This window comes from Brienomyrus brachyistius, chromosome 7 (assembly GCF_023856365.1).
Source record: "Brienomyrus brachyistius isolate T26 chromosome 7, BBRACH_0.4, whole genome shotgun sequence".
Lineage (NCBI taxonomy): Eukaryota > Metazoa > Chordata > Actinopteri > Osteoglossiformes > Mormyridae > Brienomyrus > Brienomyrus brachyistius.
This window is the reverse complement of record NC_064539.1, coordinates 2,666,916-2,689,231: the sequence shown is the minus strand read 5'-3', so window position 1 is coordinate 2,689,231 and position 22,316 is coordinate 2,666,916. Positions and strand designations below refer to the sequence as shown.

Below are 22,316 nucleotides of genomic sequence, written 5' to 3'. Positions count from 1 at the left end.
TAGCAAGATCAGAAGTCTCCAGCCTACTTTAATGTTTGTGCATTATCTCAAATATTACACAAACTTAATTTATACTTCACAGCAGTTTATGTGATGACCTAACAATCAAGTACTTGTTCATGACTGGCTTACGCATTGTGTAAAAGCTACTTGGTTTCACAAAAAAAAGAAAAATAGGCAGTGTTAAGACCTCAAAAGATCCATGAGAATGTGCCCAGAGTCCATGACTCATGTTACGCATTTATTAATTACATGCAGCTCAGATCTAGTTTCTACTGTACATAAACAGATGGTCCTCACCTAAATCAAAGGGTTTGAAGGGGAAGATGACTGACAGAGTTTAAATTAGTTTAAACGGATCATACTCTCTGAGAGGTATAGACAACGTACCAGACCAAGGAAATGTGTTAAATTGTTATCAACAGATTTACAAAAAGGTTCCTCTCTTTACAGTAGGCTACTGTTGTTACAAATAGCGTTAGCCTCAGGCTGGCAATGTTATTGCTTAGACTAACAGAATCAACTAGAACATCAACTACGGTAACACTGTCATTAGACGGGCTGTAATTTAATTTTTTATGCATTTACTTAACATAAATAAAAAAATGAGCAACATTAACCAGAGACACATTAACCAACACACCACTAGAACAACAGCAGGAAGAAGTTCACATCAATGACCACCAAGGAGACCTGAATTTGACCACATTTTGCATAGGAGCAAAAAATGTAAAAAAAAAAAAAAAAACAATACATTTTAGAAGGTGCAGCAGAGGGGTGACTAAGTACTTCACTGACATCCAACTGACAAGTAAAGTATAATAATAAGCTACCCTAATACCATATTGTTACTCTGACTGCAATCAGTCTTTTCCTTACTTTATTTCAATGAAGCGCACGGTGTACATTAAAAATCCACTGTAGACAGACTCACTGTTTAAACAGGTCGTGCATTCTTGCTCACTCCCACTAAACTATAACAACAATAATAAGAACAATATCAAACATTTCGCTTTGTTGTACGCAAGAAAATAATCACAAAAGTAGTTTAATTTATGATGACAGCGTAGTCGCCAATGAAGTCAGCACACGTGTACTTTGAGTTACATAGTTAATATGTAATATTTGGGAGGTGATCGCTTTCATAATACGACCGCAAAGTTTTCAAAGGTTATGGCCGATTCTTTTACTCACGTTTTGAAGTTTGCCCACGGTGTTGCTGGGGTTCTTGCCGTGGTCTAATTGGAGATGATCCAGCATTAGGTACAAGGAGAATACCACCACGCAGAATATGGCACTGCCGAAGACGGTGAACTGCCGGCTCAGCTTCATCCTCAGCCGGCGTCGGGGAGCCGATAGAGACGGAAAAAGTTCATATAAAACGGCAAGATCACAAGTCACATGCACAGCATGAAATAGGTTCTAATAGTTAATGCTTTGGCTCTTTTCCTTTGATGGAATTATAGGGGGGAAAACAAAAGAAAAGAAATGACAATTCAGAAAAGCACCACTGCGGTATGAGACTTTTGAACAAGGCGTTCCTAGATATTGTCCATGTTCAGGTTCCACGAAAAAACTTTAAATCGCTGACAGGAGGAGAAGTAGCAGGGAAATACGCGCCGATCACCGACTTTCACTGCCATGCGGAAGGGTTCATTAGATCCACCGAACTGTGCTGGTAAACCGCTCTGCTGTAACCCTCTTCCTGTATTTATCTAGCGTGAGCGGCCGAGGAAGTGTGCGCCAAGGTGGCGAGGGTGGCGCCGCCTACAGCCCGCACCTTACAGTTGGATCGGCCAGGTGGGAGGCCGTCGGCGATCCGTAAAGCTGACCGATAACCAGCACTATAACCAGCTCTACCAGTTTCCTAGTGGGAGATTCATTATAAACGTGTATATGTTTTCACCCCTTAACTTTCCAGAAAACACATTTCTAATGCATTTATAAATATTAAGTGATTGCGAACTTTGAAACTATGAATGGCATGCACAGTTTTAAAAATCACTCGGAGCGTCTTGATGTGTTTTACAGCACAGGAAATGTCAGTTAAAAAGAAACTTAATCCGTTCTTGTTTTTTGTAGGGGTCCCTCTTGCTTCCGTTGGCTGCGTTAACAAACCCTAGCAGGAGCCAATTTTAAAAGTATTGCGATTGTTCCCCGATTGCGATGAAATCCTTCTCAGTCGTAATGTGACGCCACATGTCGACCAAACTGGAAAACTGCAAGTATAGTGGCAATACGTGCACCATTTCCCGGAGTCATCCAGTATTCCGTATTCCTACAGGTTTTACTTTTAGATGTGCAATTTACGCCCTCTTATCCCTCCATACTTAGACGGTAAATCATGCGTTTTTTCCCCTCGATATCCCGCCCGGTTATCCGCGACGTGCGATCCAGGGTGGATTTTAAGACAGGATCCCAGTGACTTTGCCCATCAGCGTTATTGCACTGCACCCGTAAGCTTGGCAGCTGACTTCCAGCATCTGCCTGGCAGAGGAAAAATAAAAGCCCCCCCCCCCCCAGTGATAGTGTACCCCCGCCTCCCGTGACATAACCGCGTGACGCAGATGGAGAGCAGTACCAGAGCACATTAACTCCTTATATCTTACATCAACTTTAAGATCCCGCCTGCCGCCGTTCCTGCTACTCGGTTTGCATGCTGGGACTTACAGAAACATTGCATTTTTAATAAATAATTGTGGCCATACTTCCTGCCTAGATGATATATTCTAACTTCATGTCACAATATAGCTTTAAACTGTTTATACTCAACTGAAATTTTAATCTAGTACTTGTTGTCAACGCGTCAATTCACAAATGAAAATGTACTCATTTGAAGCCTTGTGTGAAAATTCGTCTGATTGCATTAAATCTATCGCGAATGTAAAAAGATACTATAGCATTTTTTTCCTTCTGTTTGTAACTTGTTCTGTATTTATGTTTGTGTACATGCATATAAACCCAGGGTACTTTGTAATTTGGATTTATTGTATGCTAGATTTGTATTAATACAAACATGCATTTTATTAGTGCCCATAAGTCTCTGTAGTGTCTGCTGGGGATAGACATAGATTCCCTCCTGCACAGATGTCTCACAACACACATATCTGTTTAATGACTGAATCATCAGGCACAGTGCAGCCAAGGATAAACAATGTATACAGCATAGTAATATTTTATTAATCCCAGTGGGCAAATTCTCTTTTTGTCTGTCCCGTCTTGCTCTCCGTGAAACGCACAGACAGGTGATAGCAAGTTTGGGGAGTCACAGTAAAGAGTCAGCCAGCGTGCAGAGCCCCTGGCACTGGGGTTTAAGGGCTTTGCTCAGGGGCCCAATAGTGCCATCCGTCTGGGATTTGAATTGGCAGTCTTCTGAAGTCAGACAGAGTCCTATGCTGCTGAGCCTTGCACCGTTGGGGCCTGCTACTTTGAGTTGGCAAGAGATCCTGGTAAGATGGGGCATCTTGAGAATCATCTGCTGTGGAATCTTGGGATCTAAATAAACCAGTTCTTCTGCCATACCTGGATCTGAAGGCCATGGGAGCACAGCTGCAATCACACAGTCAGGGATGCAGGCTTTGGGGCTTGTTTCAAAGCCAACGGTGCCACATCTAGTGTCTCCTCTGACACACCTGTGCATCTTTACAGTATGAAAAAAATTCAGATAATCAGGTACTTATGATATAAAGGCAAATCAATCTCCAAAAACAGTAAGAAAAAATATCATTTGTATTTCAATACTATACAGATTAATTATGGTATCCAAGCCCTATACCTTTATCTGAGAGCTTTACATTCATTTAAGTGTATTTTACCTGTTAGATATAAGATTGACCACATTTATCAGCTTATGAACAGAAGCCGACAGGTAGTTACAGGCTGCCCTGTGTAGTGTTTTACCCGATCCAGTCTTTGTACAGTTTCCATTGCAGTTCTCTTAACCCATTATGTGTAACAATATATCTCAGTATTTGCCTGTTAATCCAGTGAAATGGGAAAGTGAAGGGTGACTTGGGTTAGCATTTAATCTCATGTTTAAACCTATTTACAATAAAAAAAGGAAATGGTCAACATTGCAGCTTCAGGCTCAGTTGGTCAGGAAAGGCTGTATGCTGCTATAATTTAAGTAAGACAAGGGAGAGGAAGGAAGATATGCTAATTACAGTGATGGTGTGTGGCTCAGCGGATGAAGTTACTATGCCTGTAATCAGAAGGTTGATAGTTCAGATCCCAAACATTGCAGAGTGATGTCACCATTGGGCCCCTGGCCAAGGTCTGTAACCCTCAATTGCTCAAGGAACTGTCTGATCCTACTTTTTCAAAAATGTAAGTAGGTTATTTTTATTTTATTTATTTTTTTAAACGATATATATTTGATAAAATCATTGGATAAATTAATGTAATGTAAACTCCAGCAGTTATTCCTATAAGCTGTGTCAGATTCCCAGTAGGGTGTGGGTATGTATGTATATATGTGTGTGTATATGCACACAGAAGGAGGGCTGTGAAAAGGTAGCAAAAAGATGAACCTTATACAAATCATCACACTTATATAAGAACATTTCATTTGTTTTGAATTACAATGCATGCCAGACATTAATCACAGCAAACCTCACAAACATAAACGAGTCGAGGTCTATAGACAAACCCAAGACTGCTGTTATTCTCTTTACAATAATCCAGGCATAATAAAATGTTTCATTTGCACATTTTCTTTTTGCTACTCCTCAGTAAGAGGAACTTATTTAAATTGCAAATATAAGTCGTCCTTGAAAAATTAGCCTCTTCATTATTTTAACTCTTTTAATTTAGTAATGGATTTGAATATCAATGTGATGTATCTGCAGTTCATTATTTTAAAGATACATTCATCAACTGAACAATTAACCTAATGTATAGTGATGTTGGGTTGTGGATTTTTGCTTTATGTCTGCCCCTTGCGGGACGGAGTGTCTTGCAAGAGCTGTCAGCACAAATAAATAATCTTCCTTAGTAATAGCTAGCTAGCTGACAGTGAACTCTGCCCATGGTCTTTAACAATAAGCAAAATAACTTGGAGAGAGAAATCAACAGAAAAACTGAGAATGAAACAAGCATGCCGCTGATGGACTGTCAGATAGCTAATGTCCTTTTCATTTTCAAGCCAAATGATCTAAGGAGAGCACAGCTGACACACATTTTACTTCTATAGATAGTGTGTATCTCTTCACTTGGAAACAACATCTCATCTATGACCCACAAACGAAGCCACTGGAGGATAACACTCAGCTGCGCCGTCGCTGATGCAACTGCAAACAACACAGACCCTCTTCTTAGACATGAGTGCTGTCGCAACATCTTGTTTGAAGAGCAGCAATCATTCCCTGATTCTAATATTAGTTTCCATTATTGTTATTATAAACATTGTAAAAAGACTGATGGCATTTTTTGCTCTCAATTCCATTTCGGACTAAGGGTGTAGTTCTCACCATGATCCTTATGTTCTACAGTTCAGCATGAAAGATACATGAATTACATGTGTGTTACGTTTTACATTTTCTTACGTTTGTAGAATGTAAATAGCTAAAACAAGTAGGGGCTGTATTTACTTCTGCTTGGTTATTATTATTAACGGGGTCAAGTATTTTTTTAAACAGGAACCATGGTTTTAAATTGACACCTTAGAAAACTTAATGTGTTTTTTGCTAAACTGACTCAAATCATTTTTGACTGGGCGTTAAAAAAATCCATGAATGTCCTTTTTGAACAAGGCAGTATGGGTTAGTGTAAAAAAATGCACTACAAGCAAATTGACAAGCAGCGATTTGTTGACTCGTTATATCTTATTTCATAATTTTCAGTGAAGCTGATGTCTTCCATCGAAGAATAGGATTTTGGCTTACATCTATTACTTTCCTTTCACTTTCTCTTACACGTATTTGTTTGGTCCGACATATTGAATGACACATTATCAAGACGCCCTGCCTCTTTTTTAAGAACCAAAGTCATATGGCCTACCGCCGGCGTACAGCAATTGGTGGAGACATGTCATGTGATTCGATTGTAAGCCTATGACGGTGACCGATGAGGTCGGAGTAGTGTACCCGGAAAGCTGCTGTCTGCTGCTCAAAGAAAAACGTTATGAAGGTTTCCAGTTAGGTAAAAGTGTCTGTTTTAAAATGTTACTTCTGTACCTGCAATGAATGACATGTATTATGCGTGCACGGATCACATCTCTGACTGTATTGTTCCCTAGTTAATTGCAGGCAGCTGGATCTCATCATCGCTCCGTCCTTATCAGGCCTCATTTGCAGTGTCAGATGAAATATTTTACCTTCCTTTTTTCTACTCTCCGTTGTAAATGTTGGTCAGATACAGGTATCGAGACGCGTTGCTCCTTCTTGATCAGTTTTTGGGCTAAATTATTTTTTTGTATCTTTTGTAAGTGCGTGACATAGTAAAAAAAAAGACTTGTAAAAATGGGAATAATTTTAGTGAAATTTTATAGCCGTACAAAAACTTGGTTAAGAACATTGACAGCTGCTAATGTATTGCCAAGTAAGTTAAGCTTAAATGGCAAATCGCTTAATTTGAATAGTATTGTATCACATCTGTTATTGAATTAGGCTGGTTATTCAGATGCAGAATTGTTCACTTCTCTTTTTAGTTGTCTGTTTGAAATAAGCTACAATCTAATATTGCAGTTTGAAATAGCTGGACGTCAGTAATGTGTCATTACTTTGCTTATACATGTGGATATTTAGATGATTAAATTGCAAATAGCGGCGTAGAATCGGCCCTGTTTGTTATAATTTGCCCATATGTGGTTTTAAATTTAAATAATACTTCTATTGATCCCCCGCGGGGAAATTATTTTCGCCTGTAATCCATGATCAGAAACAACATTTGGTTGTTCTGAGCAAACAACACATGCATGACGTGTTAACATTACATTTAAACGTGTAGGCATGGCTATCCACATGTTGTTAATCAAACAAAAGCTTTCTCTTTGTCAACTTTAGATGACGAAATTATGCGCTGTTTAACATTTTCATTTAGGAGACACCTTTTTCTAAAGTAACGCACTTTTTTGAGAAAGGGTGAGCCAGTTAAGGGCCTTGCTCAAGAACCCAACAGTAAAATTACTTTGCCCTCCATGAAATCCCTCTGCTGACCCTGGGATTTGAACGGACAACCACCAATTTCTTTACGTTTCTGTTCCAGTAATGGGTCAGGAAGCAGGGAAGTCCGCTTGGCCCAAACCCGCCGGCGGATATCAGACGATCACCGGGAGGCGCTACGGCAGGAGACACGCGTACGTCAGCTTCAGGCCCACCCAGGCGCGGCGGCAGGCGGAGCTGACGGACGGGCCCTCGTCTTGGCAGGGCATGGAAATGGACCCGGTCCCCGGAGGGAAGCCGTTAAGTGCGTCCGCGTCGCCCGTATCGGATTTAGCGCTAGTCCCTTTTTATTGTTGCTGCTCGTTTGGGCGTCTGCCGACATCCCGGAATACCGCTTAGCACCAGTGGACATCATTCACAACGTTTGAACGTAATACAGATAAAAATCAGCCACAGGGTAATCGTATGTTTTTTGTTTTTCCCCCCTTTTTTTTTATTAATGCTTAATTATTGACCGTTGAAGCATTCACCAAAATAATGTGCCTTTTCGTATAATTTTTAGGATGGGTTTGCAGTCCCTGCATTCGAACGCTTTGTGGATGCGGACTTTACTTGATTATATACTCAGTTTCTAGTCCTGACTGAGATCCCGATAACTGTAGTTAACTTCCGCAGCCGTGTTGACTGATTTGAGTGCTGTTTTCAGTAATTAGCCCACTTCATAAGCCTTCAGGTGTTTGAAAATTAGCGGGAGAGACGCTTAAATTAAGAGCAGAGGAATCCTGACGTTGAGTGTGACCTCGTCCTTTTCCTCCTTTTGCTCGTCCTTTTTTGGACCTTAAAAAATGGCATTGAAAAGTTGCTTGTGAAATATCGAGCCATGTCTCCTCAGAAGGTAGTGGATATGTAGAGTCACACATGGCTGAAGCAGCACACTGCAGTGAGGTGTCCTCTGGCATATTGTATGTAGGAAGGAAATCTATTCATCATTAATTGACAGATGCCTGGGTATTATTTGGAGGCATATTTAATATGCTGAAGTTTAATGGAAGATGAGCTCCCAAAAATATGCCTTTAGTAATGGGCATTGCTCTCTGTAAACTTTTGAATGCTGTTTGTCTGTTGTGATGTACTAAAAAGTACAGCATGATTGCAGGGTTTGGCAAACAAGATGCTTTAAAATTCTGTGAATAAAATATAACATACCATTTCTGGTGGGAAAAATCACGTATTGAAAACATAGCTGGGTCGGCTTTGAATGCAGTGCTGATTTGAGCTGCATAAACAAATTCCGCAATGACTGCATTCTAACTTAAGTTATGGTAAAATTTTAATTAAAACCCTAGAATGATTCTTAAGCTTGAAATTTCTGGCTATTACATGCCTGTGTAATATTCTTTGAAATGAATGCTTGGTGCTTCCATTGATATGTAAATTTAGATTACAGTACATCCCGTTCTTAATTGATATCGTGGTAAATTTATGAGTACGAGGCATTTTTCAGCACGGAAATGAGTATTGGAAGAAGTGAGTTATATATGTGCTGTTTGAAGCTCAGTTTTGAAGTGAATTAAACTGTTGATGCTGTCTGTTCCTGTTTTAGCTTCAAAGGGGAGCATCTCATCTGTGCTGCAGGCAATCTTCCCGGTAAGCCCCAATTCCGTTCACCCGGAAGAAGACGCAAAAGGAGACATGTTTAAGATGAAGCGGGCTGGCTGTGGGGCGCCGCCATGTGGCCGAGGAGGCGACTGTGAGCCCATGCTGTTGCCAAAACTGAAGGAGATCTCGGACGCCCGTGGGTGGCCCACGCCCAGTGAAGGCGACGTATGCAGCTCCAGTGTACTGAGCTTTGTGAACACTGACCCTTACAAGGAACACAGTAGTGACGGCGATGAGGAGGCTGGCTCGGACCTGCCGTTGAAAGAGCTGGATAAAGATTTTGACCAACCTAATGCTTTGCACTCTACTCGGCAAATTCCCTCATGGGGGGGCAGGGGGTTATCACCCAGACATGGGGCCTTCCAGAGAGATGCTGAGTTCCTCTGTCAGGATGGACCCAGTTTTCAGGGTGGAATCTCAGTAGATGAGGACAGGGACGCTTGGGCTGTTGTTCTGGGGGACACAGAGGTGTGTGGGTTCCCAGTTGCCTGTGACTGTGACCCAGAGACGACCCCCACAGAGATGGTGGTCCGGCCAAAGATCCGTAAGCAGACTGACGAGAACCCAAAGGAGAGGAGGATCCCCCCAGGAGGGGAAGCCGGGTGCGGATCTGTGCCGCCGAAGGACAGCCCAGAAAACTTCCTGGTTTATGAACCTCAGACGACTGGCACCAAGAGTGGGATGTGGCAGAGGGCAGAGGTAGATGCATCAGGTGGGACAGACGAGGATGAGGATGACCTCTGGGAGGATCTGGAGGATTACGGCGACGCACATGGTGCTTTCCGGAAGGGAGATGACAGGTACCGTGTTTACATGCTGATTCCGGCTCCTTCCGCCGTGTGTGTGGTGAGATGCGTTAGTGAAGTCACACCTCGTTCTCTGCACAGCCGTTACTTGGGTAGATGCTGTTACTCTGGCTCATGTTCGCTGGATTTTTTGAGAGATGATGTGCGTGTATTTTAGCTTGGCAGCTTTTTTAGACGAGCAGACAGATGCAGCAGGGGAGCATTGATGAGATTTTTGTGGTGCTGATGGAGGTTTTGTTTTTCTCATTGTCATCGCCTGTTTCTGGGGGCCGATCCTTAATGGTGCTGATTGTGTAGAGCTCGCTGATTCTCTGTGCCTCAGCATATTTATGGCTCCTTGAAACTCCCCACGGGGTGCCATTTTTCGGCAGGTGAGCCTGCCTACCAGATGCTCTGGAACTAGTGGGGAAGAAACGCCAGATCAGTGGCCTGGCATGCTCTTGCATTGCATGCCATCGACACAGTGTTAAGGTGTAGTGCATACGAGTGTAGCTGTATACAAAAGTAACGGTTTGGTACATTTTTGGTACAATGGTGGTAAAAGAAACAACACAAATCGCATCTTCATTAAACAGTGACTTGCTGAACAAAATATGACTGTCTATCGATTCTGCTGCAACCTACTAATAAGAAAAGTAAAATATACTTAAAATTACATTAAATATTATGTCAAGTAAATAAAATATCCCTTAAGGTGCACATTTAGAAAATTAACTGTACCTGATCGGTACTTTTCACATTAGCAGCTTTCAGCTTCATATAAGAGCTGTGCCACACAAATATTGTCTCAAAAAAATAAAAGTAACAAATATCCATCATGGTGCAGGTTTTTTTATTTTAATTTTTATAAATATGTGTTCTGTACTGGTGGAGGGTCTTCAAGTACTGATCTATATTTGGTCACCATAACCACTCGTGCATGCATAGCGCCGCGGCTTCACCCTCCCCTTTCTAAGTGTCGGGGCATGGCTGTGCAGTTGACACGCCCCCCCCCCGTGTCAATGTGGCAGCTCCCAGTGCAGCGAGGGGGAGCTCTCGGCCTCCTGGACATCCGCCTCCAGCGCTGAGAAGGAGCCCTCCTCGGGGAATGAGAGCTGGGAGACGCTGCCGGGCTTCGAGTCCGAGCCGGAGGGCCGGAGCGATGGAAACAGCTTGGATGGCGTGCTGGAGTTGAGCCTGGTTTCGCCGTGAGTGCCCCCCTGGTGCCCGCTGAATCGACATGCTTTTGCTTATTCTCACGGGTAATGCTGCTTCAGTGAGTCGTTCTAACAGCAGGGCCTGTTGTTCACAGCTTATTCCATAGCTTGGTGGGAGACCAGTGGCTGGTTTTTTTTTTTTTTTTTTTTTTTTTTTTTTTAAGCATAATAAGCATAATTATGTCTGGGTATTTGAATTTCTGGCATGGATGCGCCTTTTACAATCTGGTTATGCTAGGTATGTTTGCCTTGGTGTTTTAATGGAGTCATGTGACATTCTGCAGGGACCAATCAACACTGGAGGAAGGTGAGCTCCCCTGGCCTCCGTACCACGAGGGGGCAGCGAGCAGCAGCAGCAGCGACGAGGAGGCAGACACCCCCAGCCGCTTCGTTCACCCAGGGCTCTTTATGCTCGACGGGAACAACAACTTGGAGGATGACTCCAGCGTGAGCGAGGATCTGGATGCGGAGTGGAGGTCTGTCATTTATACAGCTGAGAGGAATCCTTACTTGCCTATAATCTGTGCACTGGGGCCCAGTTTGTGGTTTCTGGGAACCCCATTCAAAAAGTCTCCCCCAATAAACGTTTCAGGAACTAATTAAATGACTCGTCAGAAGGTTGCAGCTAGCTGGTTAGCAAAACTAAACATCTCCTAATAAGGAGCAAATTTATTTTTTAGTGTAGTAACTGTTTGTCGTCAACTATGGGCCCTCCAACCTCAAGTTTCTGGCATTCAGTGAAAGAAAATGCATTCTGGAGAATTGTGTGTATAATAGCACTAATGTGTCCATTTACATAGGAATTGATCTCCAACTTTCCCATATAAATGTTTGTGGTGCAATTGCTGTGCACAGCACTGGTCAGACATGTATGAAGATGTCAAAGTATTACATTGCAAACAAATCATCTTAGATGAATCCCTAAATTGGCTGGGGTGCCCTCTCCACCCCCCCCCCCCGTGCTTGCTGGACCTGGTGGTCAGCCAGGCTTGAAATTCACACCCGCAGGCCGACGATTTGATTGAACAGGTTGCACTTAGTGTTCCCACTTAAGCTAAAAGGCAAAATTAATGAGCCTCTGTAGGGGCAAATATAAAATCGCATTTACATTAATGCGCTAAAATGAGTCAGTGTGTCCCCTGAAGGGGACAAAGACCCAGCGCAGGCTGCTTTCTGTGCACAGTAATGCGTCGGTGACTCTGCAGAGTCCTTCATGTTTGAAATACGTGGGCGTTTTTCTGGAAGCCTCCTGGGTTGGCTTCCCCGAGGCCCGGACGGCTGCGGAAAACCATCTGGAATTGTTCAGACATTACAAGTTGATCTCGGAGCCCATTCTGTCCTGCATTAGGAGCTTCGCCATCAAGAATGAGTTGCGAAAGACCAGCTGTAAGCTGTGAAGCCCCCCCCCCATTAACTTACAGTGCTGTAACATTTCTACCTAGAGAAACAAGTTCAGTTAATCTTATTTTTTTGCTTTTTGTGTGGAAATATAGATGCCAAGAATTTATCAATAGCTCACTGGAAACAATTTTATGGTCTTGTTACTATACTTAGATTTCTTTTGTTTTATGGTTGAAATGCTTTTAAAAAAACTGTTTATTAAAAAAAAAAACATTACAATGTGTGGGTAATAGCCTGCTGCGTGGCTTGGAGCAAGCTGTGGGTGGTGCTGGTTAGCCCATTAGGCGATACAGGCAGCCACCTAGGGCGCCACCTACTGAGGGGGCACTGGCATAGCACTTCCTCTGATCACAATTCTGGTGGGAATGGAACAACTCGGAGGAGATAAGTATAGATGAAAGACCTATTGGAACAAAAACTGAACACCTGTGAATCAAAACCAGCAAAGAACTAGTTTATTGAAATGTGTGGGAATTCCTCTTCTTGGGCTTGTTTTTTGCTGATTTCCATGTATATTGGGCTGCTCTGCGCCCTGCCAAAAAGTCTTCCATCCTGACTTTCTGGGTTAGTGTACTGGGTTAGTATAGTTACACTCTGGTTAATGGTTTACCTATTGGCTTTAACTTTATGATGTACATGAGCTGGGCGTTTTGACCGCAGGCGGCTCGATGACCTAGGGGATGGCTTTGGCATGGCACAGGCCATCTCCTTCGTGGATCCACAGCTGCTGACATACATGGCCCTGGAGGAGCGGCTGGCACAGGCCATGGAGGTATAGGCCGCCTGGAGGGGGTGGCGGGTGGGATAGTCTGAGCCCAGTACAATAACGCAACACTGAAAGAAGGGAATTGTAATAAGGCTATCAGAATTCCTATTGGTAAACTGCATTAGACATTCAGATGCTTATGAGTCTTTCTGCAAATAATTCTTAACAGGTAATTTAGAGCAGGCCAACATCTGTTATTTTAAGGTCGGTTAATTACAAAACAGGTGCCTCTGGTTTTCAAAATATCTTAATGTTGATGTAGAGCTAGCTGAATTACTTTTAATGACCATCGAAGTTTTCCCTCCAGAAAGACAAACAAGGGTGCATCTGAAGTCCTGTATGTGTGTAAACGCCTCGGCTCTTTCTGAAGGTGGCTTTGGCGCACCTGGAGTCCCTGGCGATGGACGTGGAGCCGGCTCACCCCCCTGCCAGTGAGGACGTCATCGACTGCCTGCCTCCCATCACCGTGATGGAGGACTATCATGGTGGGTCTCTGCTGGACCACAGTGCGAGTCCTCGTCCCCATGCTGTGGGATGCAGCTGGATGTCAGCCATACCTGAATGTATATTGGAGAAATTGACCATCGTGTTGGGTGGGTGGTGGTGATGGGGGGGTTGTTTTAAAGCTACTACAGCATAAATCATGTCCCTTGACAGTAAGTAATGGACAGCATTGGGTGATACCGATGACTGACATGTCATAGATCACAACGTATGATAATGGTTCAGTATAACCTTGTATCAGGCTGCCACACGGCCCCATAACGTACAACCGCCCTCTCCTGGGTGGCCCCAATGGCCGCTGGATGCCAGCCTGCCCTCCGTTTAAAAACGTAGACACTGTGCCATTAGCACCGTTACACATGTGGGGTCTGATTGCTCATCCTGTAAAAGCTGCACACCGGAAATCGGTCATGTCGGATTGCCTCCCCTACAGGCAAAGAGCAGTGCTGTGCCATCTGCTGCAGCGAGTACGTCAAAGACGAGATCGTGACGGAGCTGCCGTGCCGGCACGCGTTTCACCGGAGGTGCGTGACGCTGTGGCTTCAGAAGGTACGGCATATCCTGAACCGAGCGCATTCCTGTCCAGCTGTGTGTTCATGCTGCTTGATGTGATATCGGGTCTTTCAGCAGCAGACAGCTTTGACATCAGCCTCTTTCCTGCATAATTGCGTCACTCTACTGTCAGTGTGTGGGAGGAGGAGGGGTCTGTCTGCATTTTCATTATGATGATGTGCATTGGGGAAAAACACTGTCTAAACACACTCTGTCACCATGACTACGATAAACAGTCAGATGGTTTTATAAACATGAAGGACTCCTCTATACGTGAATTACTTAGACCTTTTTATAATGAATTCATCATGGTATGCAAGATGATTTAAAGGCATTTTTGGTCAATATCTGTAAGCTCCTCTGAACATTTAGCCCTTAGGTGACCATTTTATGTCTTAGTTGTAGGCTTATAAACATCTGACTGATCAAATATTGCCTTGAATATCACAGACCTTTAACAGTATGTGGGCCATTATATAAAGAATGATGGTATTACGCAATATTTAAATATTCAGAGGTAGAGTGACTGCTGATGGCGCAGAAGCTTCCAGGTGACATGCCAGCTTTGGTCGCTCAGTTGGACCTTTGCCCCATCTTCCCCTAGTCGGGAACTTGTCCTGTGTGTCGGCACGTCCTGACGCCTGGCCCCCCGGCAGCCCCGGTCCAAACATCCTTTGTGTCTGATCACGAGGCACCGCCATCGGACCACAGCACGGCAGGGACGCGATGAACGACCCATTTTCAGCTACTCCTGCTCGTTATGGGACAGAACACAAGATATGCTGGCTTCTGTGAATGACTGAGACCGAGGTTAAGAAACGGGGACGTGTCCTTTTTTACCCAAACGATTCAGCCTAAACAGTTTATTTTTATAGAGAAGGTGGAAATACAGAACATACTGTAGACATTCTTCCAAAATTGTATCAATGTCATACAAATGTGAAAAATAACAAGCTTAAACTGATTCTACTGAACTGCACAGCAGGATCAGACCAACCACTCTTTAACGTGCTAAACTGTCTGTAGACCAGTGCACTGCTTATTATGTTACATTCTACTAATTTACTAAGTGATTCTGGCTTCAGTGTGACATGAAGGCTTTAGATCGTTATTTCTGGCCAGTGTGGGGCATGAATACATTTTTATGTTGTTGGATCGGTTTTGCCATCTGGTGGCTGTTCCGTAGTTTCGTCCGGTGTGGGAGTGCGTTGTGAAGTGACTGCCCGACCAAGGACTCATTTGGCGAAACTATGCTTCCGCTGGAAGACAAATGTGCGACACGTGATGGCTGTGTGCCTCCTCCAGTATTGTCTTCAGACTTGGTTGTAGAGATACAACGGATCAAACTTATGAAGCTGTGAGTGAAACTCCTATTGCGGTTATTACGGTAACCGTTAATCAATACCCTAGATTTGGTTCTGCTTTAGATTTCGGCTCAGCTCCACCATCTGGCAAGTGTATGGTGCTGTTTTTAGGCTATGCCTGGCTGCACACACACTTGCCTTGGCGTCACAAGGACAACTGGTTTCTTGTGGTCTTAGCACTTGGGGGGTGTATATAATTTGTAAAGTGCTAAGCAGTGGAATAAAAAAATGCAACCATGTAATGTAAGCCTGTCTGCCTTTTTGTCAGACGTGTGGATTGTGTAATGTGTGTTTCTTTAAAAAAAAAAAAAAGTCTTTCATTCCAAAATGTTAACTCTTAAGACATCGCCATATTTGTGTTAATACATACTCAATAAGAACAAATTCACAACTGCAGTAAGCATCTGGTATTTTTTTTTCAGTAAATGTGATAATTTTCTACAAGTAAGCATGACCGGTTAATTTTATCTCCAAAGCCTGTTTCCTGTTCCTGAACATAAAAGCTTTGCTCCATTTATTATGTCAAAATACAGATGGTTTCCTTTTAAATATTTACCATCATGCTCATTAAAACCTCTAAAATTAAGGCTCAATGTTGACCTCCGTATAGAATCAGTGTGATTATTGCGGTAAGTGAATTGTAGCGATACTCTATTTGTGTAATGAGTCTGGCACTGAGGTAGTTAATTTCATGCATGGTTCCTTAAGGCCACACCTAAACAGTCTATAGCCAAAAAGAATCACAGCTATATTTGTGCCCTTGAGAGGTAAAGTGGGCTATCCCACATTTTTGACCCCTACCCCCTTTTTTATTCAATATTTTCAATTGGATAAGTCATACCTCTGTGCTACCTAGGCACTTTTTTTTTTTTTCCTTTTGAAGAAATTTCAACTTTGGAGCTCATTTTCTCAAAACGTTTTTGTGGGATAGCCCACTTTACCTCTCAAGGGCACATTTTGTTTTTACATGTAAGCTGTACTACTCCTGCCAGTAGCTATATGCATTTCCATAGTTTAAATTCTGCTTCAAATACACAACCACTCATGAAATTCATTAATTCAGTTTGGTTACTAAAACATGACAAATAGCAAATAGTGGCAAATACTTTAATAGATTAACAACAAGAGAAATTGTACAAAGTAATACAAAAGGCTATGAATACAAATTGGGAAAATGTTAAAACTGAAAGATTGTGATATTTATTTAGTGGTTTCTGGTATTGTCCACAATTGTTTTCACTCACAGGCAGGTGATATCAAATGTGTCTATCAGTTTTTAATTTTAAAAGGGATTGAAATACAGCATAAAATCTCAGTAAAACCAATAAGAATAAATCATTATATTCCCCCAAAAGTGATTGTGCCTCTCATTCATCCAACTAGAACAAGGATGTGCATGTCAAATATTCTTTAATACATACTGTCCATTCAATTATTCATCATGGAGAAAATGAGCAGGAAGTTTGACAGCACTAGGAAAGCGTGTAAAAACCATATTAGTGTTTTTTTTAAAAGATTAGTATTTAAGAAAAATGACATCTGAAAATAGCTTCAGAAAATATTTAATACAATTACATTTTTAAAAAGGCAGCAATGTTTAACAGTGAATTGTAACGGAGTGTAGAGAGTGTCAGTATCAACTTGGAATTTTCAGCATCAAATTGTTACGCTTTTACTTCTGGAAACTAAATAACAGCAAGTTGGTGTTTGTGAACCAAGGTGACAAGTCTTGTAACGAATGTTAGTCTCTCAAATTGACAATATAGTCATACGTCATCGCTGAGCAACATGAAAGGGTGGTAAAACGTGTCTACCTTAAAGCTACGTAACTGCAGTGACTGCCTCGTCACTGACATGCCTCATTAGCCTGAGAAGCGGTAGTATGCATGACAAACATAATGCAGGGAGTCCTCTAATGCATGCATACCCTTAGTGGCCAAAACCAGTTTGTTATATCAACGACATTAACAGTTAAATTATTCTTATACTGTTGTGGCTCTGGACCCAAACAACAAAATTAGTTGCTTGGCTTCATATTTCCACAAACCATAGTAGGCCGACATCTGAACAATGCACTATGGTTTTTCTTTTTTTGCCAAAAATGTTGGAAAGATATTAAAGGACATTCAGATTCAGCTGGTGTAGGGAGGAAAAAAGAAACACTGAAAAACCTTATCAAATAAACATATGTACATCTTCCCTACCGTCAATTTCCCTCAAGAAAAAAATGGAATAGTGTGGCTACAAGAAGGACCCTTAGACTGAATCTCCATGATGATTAAAGAAAACATGCTTAAGGGACATTACACACAAGTGCCGGTTAAATTTTATAAAATAAGGGTAATTAAGAAAATTACATTATTCCTACTATGTCCCGAGTGATATTATGTTTTGTCATCTGGATATGTTTAAAAAATAAATAAATAAAAAAACCCATGCATTGCACTTAAATCAACAGTGTTTTGTTCTCTTTAAATCGAAGTTGCACTACAGTAGGGAAGTGGACGCAAGAGAGAGCTCGATAGAAAGTAACATCCCCGGATTACAGCACAAGAAGCAGGTTTCCATGCCATTTTCCTCTAAACGCCTTCCCCCGCAAGGCCCCCCAGCCCGGAACCATCTACTCGATATGCGAATCACACACAGGGGCCGTGCCTTCGGCTGCTGGACCAAGCACCACATGCTAGATGTGCCCGTGGGGATAAGGGTGTGAAATGAGACCCCATTCCACAGTTCAAATGTCAACGATGAACAAACTCACGGATCTGGTGAGAAATTTTTTTACTGATAACATCCCCCCCACAATTAAATGAAACGCTTATGTTGACAGGTCAGTTTCAAGGATATTGGATGCATAATATTCTTCTGAAAATCTTCCTCACCATAAAATATAGCTGAAGGCCTGTAAAAAGTGCACTGTTACATGAAAGGGTCTCTGTACCTAAGTTTTCTTTGAATTATTTGGCAACAGGTCCTAAAGTAAGTACTCGATCTCGAACTTACAGTAAATCTCAACACAGCTTTGTGGGACCCTAACGGGTCTCTATCACAGTGAATTCAGGAGTCACGAATTCAGTACTACATAAAAAGATAACATACCTACTTATTACAACCATCCAATTTTCACAGCAAAACAGCCTGTTTTCTCTCTGCAGTCTCCTGCATCAGCACACGGGGGAATGAAAAGGAGGCTTTACGCCCCAGAAGCCTGCACACAAAACTTAATAAAGTGCCTCATTGATAGTACAGCACTATTTGGTTATTTTTGAGGCTGCTACAGGTCTATAAGCGCATATATGCCACGCTTGTCAAATACAACTTTGACAAATTACAGGAAGGATCAAGAGCTACTTAAGCATTAATGACAGCACTATAAAGTAAAGACCATATAAAGTAAAGACCTGCGAGTCTAAAATCAACAGCAAGACTTTATTTGGGAAGATTACCATACATGCCGTAATAATATTGTAGGGAATGGTGCTAGCTGCATTTTAATCTGTATCAATCCTGGTACAGTATAAACAGAAGTAATTTGGATTAGACTGAATCGTATTAGTGGCCACCAGCAGAATGAGTAGAATAAAATAATTATCAGAACAATCCTGACAACGTAGCTGATGAAGAGTTTAGTCAAAAGCATATATAACAGTAGTTATATATTTCTGATATTTATCTTATTGGTGTGAAAGATACATAAAGTAAATAAGTGAAAGGTGACGTTTGTAAAGCAGTAAAAGCATTTATGCTCCAAGCAGTAGTGCTTTGAAACCACAGGACTGAGTACTCTGACGCAAAGCACCATCTTACCGAAAAGAAAACGCTTTATAAACTCTAAAGCAATCTGAGTGCAATTCTAACGTTTTACCGAGAACTTTAAAATGCCTTTATTTTAAAAGCTCAAGCATCACCCAGAAGCCAGCAGAGATGTCAGACCAGTCGTGACTATCCCAATTCATGGTGTCCTTGTGCAAATTCTTATCTACTGTAAGACATTTCACCTGTCATCCAATTAACGTTGGTAACCACCATTTTATTCCAAAATAAATAATGCAATAAAAAAACACCTGCATTTGTCTGAAAAACATTGTATGTTAAACAACACAGCCAGTCAGCAATGCATTCACCGGACGAGTTGCATTTGACGGGATCATTGCAAGTAAAAGATAACGGTTTCACGCCCTTCTTGTGCTCACAAGTTTACAACATAATCGTGGAAGAAAAGAGCACAGCATTTCCGTATACACCTGTAGACATAAATGCTGTACTGGTTAGATTCTTTTATTGTTTAATGGCACTCCCAATGTAATTAGTATGTATATGGCTGTGATAAATTGGTCAAAGGGTACAGATACTGTAAAAGTGCTTACATTCAGTATGCTGAGACAGTATGTCAAACATTACACTGCAGACAAGTCGCTCTGCATTCACTTCATCTCACTACATTTTTTATTACAGATGGTCCTTGTCAATGTCACCGTCTGATATTTTGGACAGTTTAAAGAAAAAACCCATAGTAAAAAAAAAAAAAGCTGAAACATGATAGAAATCTATTAGGATAATATTTAACCTACATATTTTAAAACCAACTACAGGATCTATGAGGTTTACACATATACAAATATTTATATTGGCTGCAAAGTGTCATTGGCCCCGGACTTATGAAACATGAGGCAGTAATAGTAAAATGCTCTCCTGTTAGTACACAGACACAATGGATTGTTATTAAATCACTGACTTTAATGCAACATTTTCCTGGCAGCTGAGGTCATTCCTGTATCCGTGTTGATATGTTGCATGGCTAAAATGTCTGTCTGCTCTGACTGGCAAACTTTCTGTTATACTCCATGGCAGTCGGGAAGGAAACCATTTCTGGGGTAATTCCACTAAAAACCCATCACAGGTCGACCTTACTGGTTTGTGCTTTTATTTCAACATATAATCTATATACAGGAGAAACGTTTACAGTGAAATTTCAGCCCGGGGTCACCCACTGGTCATGAGACCCATGGAAGTGAAACCTTTTTTTGGTTTGTGTTTTCACAGCCCTGCATCTCAAAAAAAGACATTACAGCGAATGGCTTTTAATAGCTACAGGTTGGATAGCAAATGTGTAGGACATTAGGACTCAATCCATGTAAAGCTAATTAATTAAATTAGAAGTATCTTTTCATCACCCTACAAAAGTTAACTTTTGTCCTTTCAAGCTGCACGCATCAGGGGAAATTAAGACATCATCCTAAATGATGATGATTTTCACATGCCACCTAAACGCTCATTGGAGTTTTACTTAAACAAAAATGTTCTGAAGGGAGAAGGAAAAATTATTGGTCCAGGGAGATAACCAATCAGATTCTACAGGAGATGGGTCCAAGAAACTAGAAGCGGCAGGAACAAACCAATCAGATGTCATGATCCCACATCCTGTAGTTGCTTGGACCCACCTCATCTATAATCTAACTGGTTCTCTCTCTGAACCAATCATTGTTCCTTCTGCCCTCAAGCCACCAAACCAGGAAATGTTTACAGTCATTAAATCGGCCAGACAAGTCATGTTTTCTATTTACAGCAGGGTGGGATACAACATTTGCATATAATGTCAGAATAGGATGAGGTGTACAAAACAGATAGGGGAAACACTGTCTGTGAGGGAGCTGTTTAAAGCTGAGACAGGCTGGCAAAACAGTTACGCCATTATCTTTACAGCTGGAATGTACATAAACCAAAATCAAGATGTCCTCTCAGCTACCGTGACATATTTTAAAATACAAATGATCTCTTTTAACAGACATATCACAGCAGCAAGCCTGTCTGAGTCAAGTCAGTTTCACCTTGTGTTTCTTAGGATTCTTTTCTTATTTTGTCAGTAACTGTGTCTGATGGATATTCACATTTCGGCCAATCCTCAAACATATCACCTTTTATATCACTCTTGAAAAATGGACTTTTTCAGGCTTTCACAGTCCTGACTGTGCAGCATACAAGCCCAAAAATGTAAACTGTAACCAATTCGTCCTAGCATAAAACACATCAGAGCACATTTTGATTTGCATCAGAGCAGACAAGCCTCAAACACTCTCTCCTTCTTTTCGCTTTCTTCAGAGTCTTTTCCGGGATGTTTTCATGTAACTGCAATAACTTAGTTGCATGATTGTTTTTTTAGAAGCTGATTGTTTTTTTTTTTTTAAACATGTCGATGTGGAGCCAAACAAACACTCAAGACTGTGCGGTGGATTCAAGAAACCTGAATGTAAAGGAGCGGTGTCACAGCTTCTCCAGTACACCACCTGACCGGATGACTCATTTTCAGACGGGGGGGTGGCGGTGAAGCAGCCAGACCGTGGGCTGATCAGTGTTTCAGCAAACCCTCTTGATGGGAGATGCAGAGATCAGGTGTACACATTGTGGCGGGAATGACACAGATCTACCAAGAGATATGAGTGAGGCCCCGCCACCAGGGGGCGTCGCTGCTGGCAGGTGGTATGCTTCAGGAGTCGGTAAAAGTACTTATAGTCTGAAGAGCTGAAGGACGGGAAATCCGCAAGGAATTCTGGGATATTTGGCAGTATGATGAGCGGGATCCCCTTTGCGCTTTGAAAGGAAAGCAGATATGTGGACCGCAGTTCAGACATGACGTGGCTCCTGGCTGACCATTCGATGGCACAGGGTCCTGGCAATAAGAACGAAGACCCAAGGAGTGGGGGATGAGCTCCTAGCGGTCTGCCGTCACCCATTACCCTGCTCCTACTTCTTCTTTATGGCGGCCAGTTCTTTCTGTATGTCAGCGAACTTGGGCCGGTTCTCCGGTTTGTATTCCCAGCATCTCTGCATGATTTTGTAGACCTCCTCAGGGCATTTCTGGGGACAGGACATCCGGTAACCTGCATGAGCAGAAACACGGCATCACTGTCACCTGGCATGCTCTCACTATGCCTACAGGGCCTTAAATGTTGCCTAAAATGGCAGCGTTT

General features: G+C 42.1%; 3 protein-coding genes across 9 annotated transcripts in view; 1 reads left to right on the top strand and 2 right to left on the bottom strand.

The window, feature by feature from the left end:
- The window catches only part of man2a1 (mannosidase, alpha, class 2A, member 1), a 58,760-nt gene extending 56,267 nt beyond the window's left edge, over positions 1–2,493 (bottom strand). The window contains 1 exon segment of the mRNA XM_049019830.1: positions 1,195–2,493. Coding sequence (XP_048875787.1) covers positions 1,195–1,332 — 138 coding nt within the window. The 5' untranslated portion in view covers positions 1,333–2,493.
- A 3,493-nt stretch (positions 2,494–5,986) lies between these two features.
- On the top strand, positions 5,987–15,590 carry pja2 (praja ring finger ubiquitin ligase 2). 5 transcript variants are annotated; one of them, XM_049019839.1, is made up of 9 exons: positions 5,987–6,138; positions 7,204–7,404; positions 8,704–9,559; positions 10,576–10,752; positions 11,046–11,237; positions 12,823–12,934; positions 13,299–13,413; positions 13,866–13,981; positions 14,589–15,590. In XM_049019839.1, the coding sequence occupies exons 1-9, from the start codon at positions 6,051–6,053 to the stop codon at positions 14,712–14,714; spliced, it is 1,983 nt and encodes a 660-aa protein (XP_048875796.1). In that variant the 5' UTR covers positions 5,987–6,050; the 3' UTR covers positions 14,715–15,590. The 5 variants fall into 5 exon arrangements, with proteins under 5 accessions (XP_048875796.1, XP_048875799.1, XP_048875798.1 ...); XM_049019842.1 differs by having other exon boundaries at positions 6,054–6,133; XM_049019841.1 differs by lacking the exon at positions 5,987–6,138 and adding an exon at positions 6,166–6,357.
- Positions 15,591–16,441: 851 nt separating this feature from the next.
- fer (fer (fps/fes related) tyrosine kinase) overlaps positions 16,442–22,316 on the bottom strand; it is a 41,897-nt gene continuing 36,022 nt past the window's right edge. For all 3 annotated transcript variants that reach the window (XM_049019834.1, XM_049019835.1, XM_049019836.1), the window contains one exon: positions 16,442–22,226. In XM_049019834.1, the coding sequence (XP_048875791.1) occupies positions 22,090–22,226 (137 nt within the window). In that variant the 3' untranslated portion in view covers positions 16,442–22,089. The remainder of the gene's footprint in view (positions 22,227–22,316) is intronic.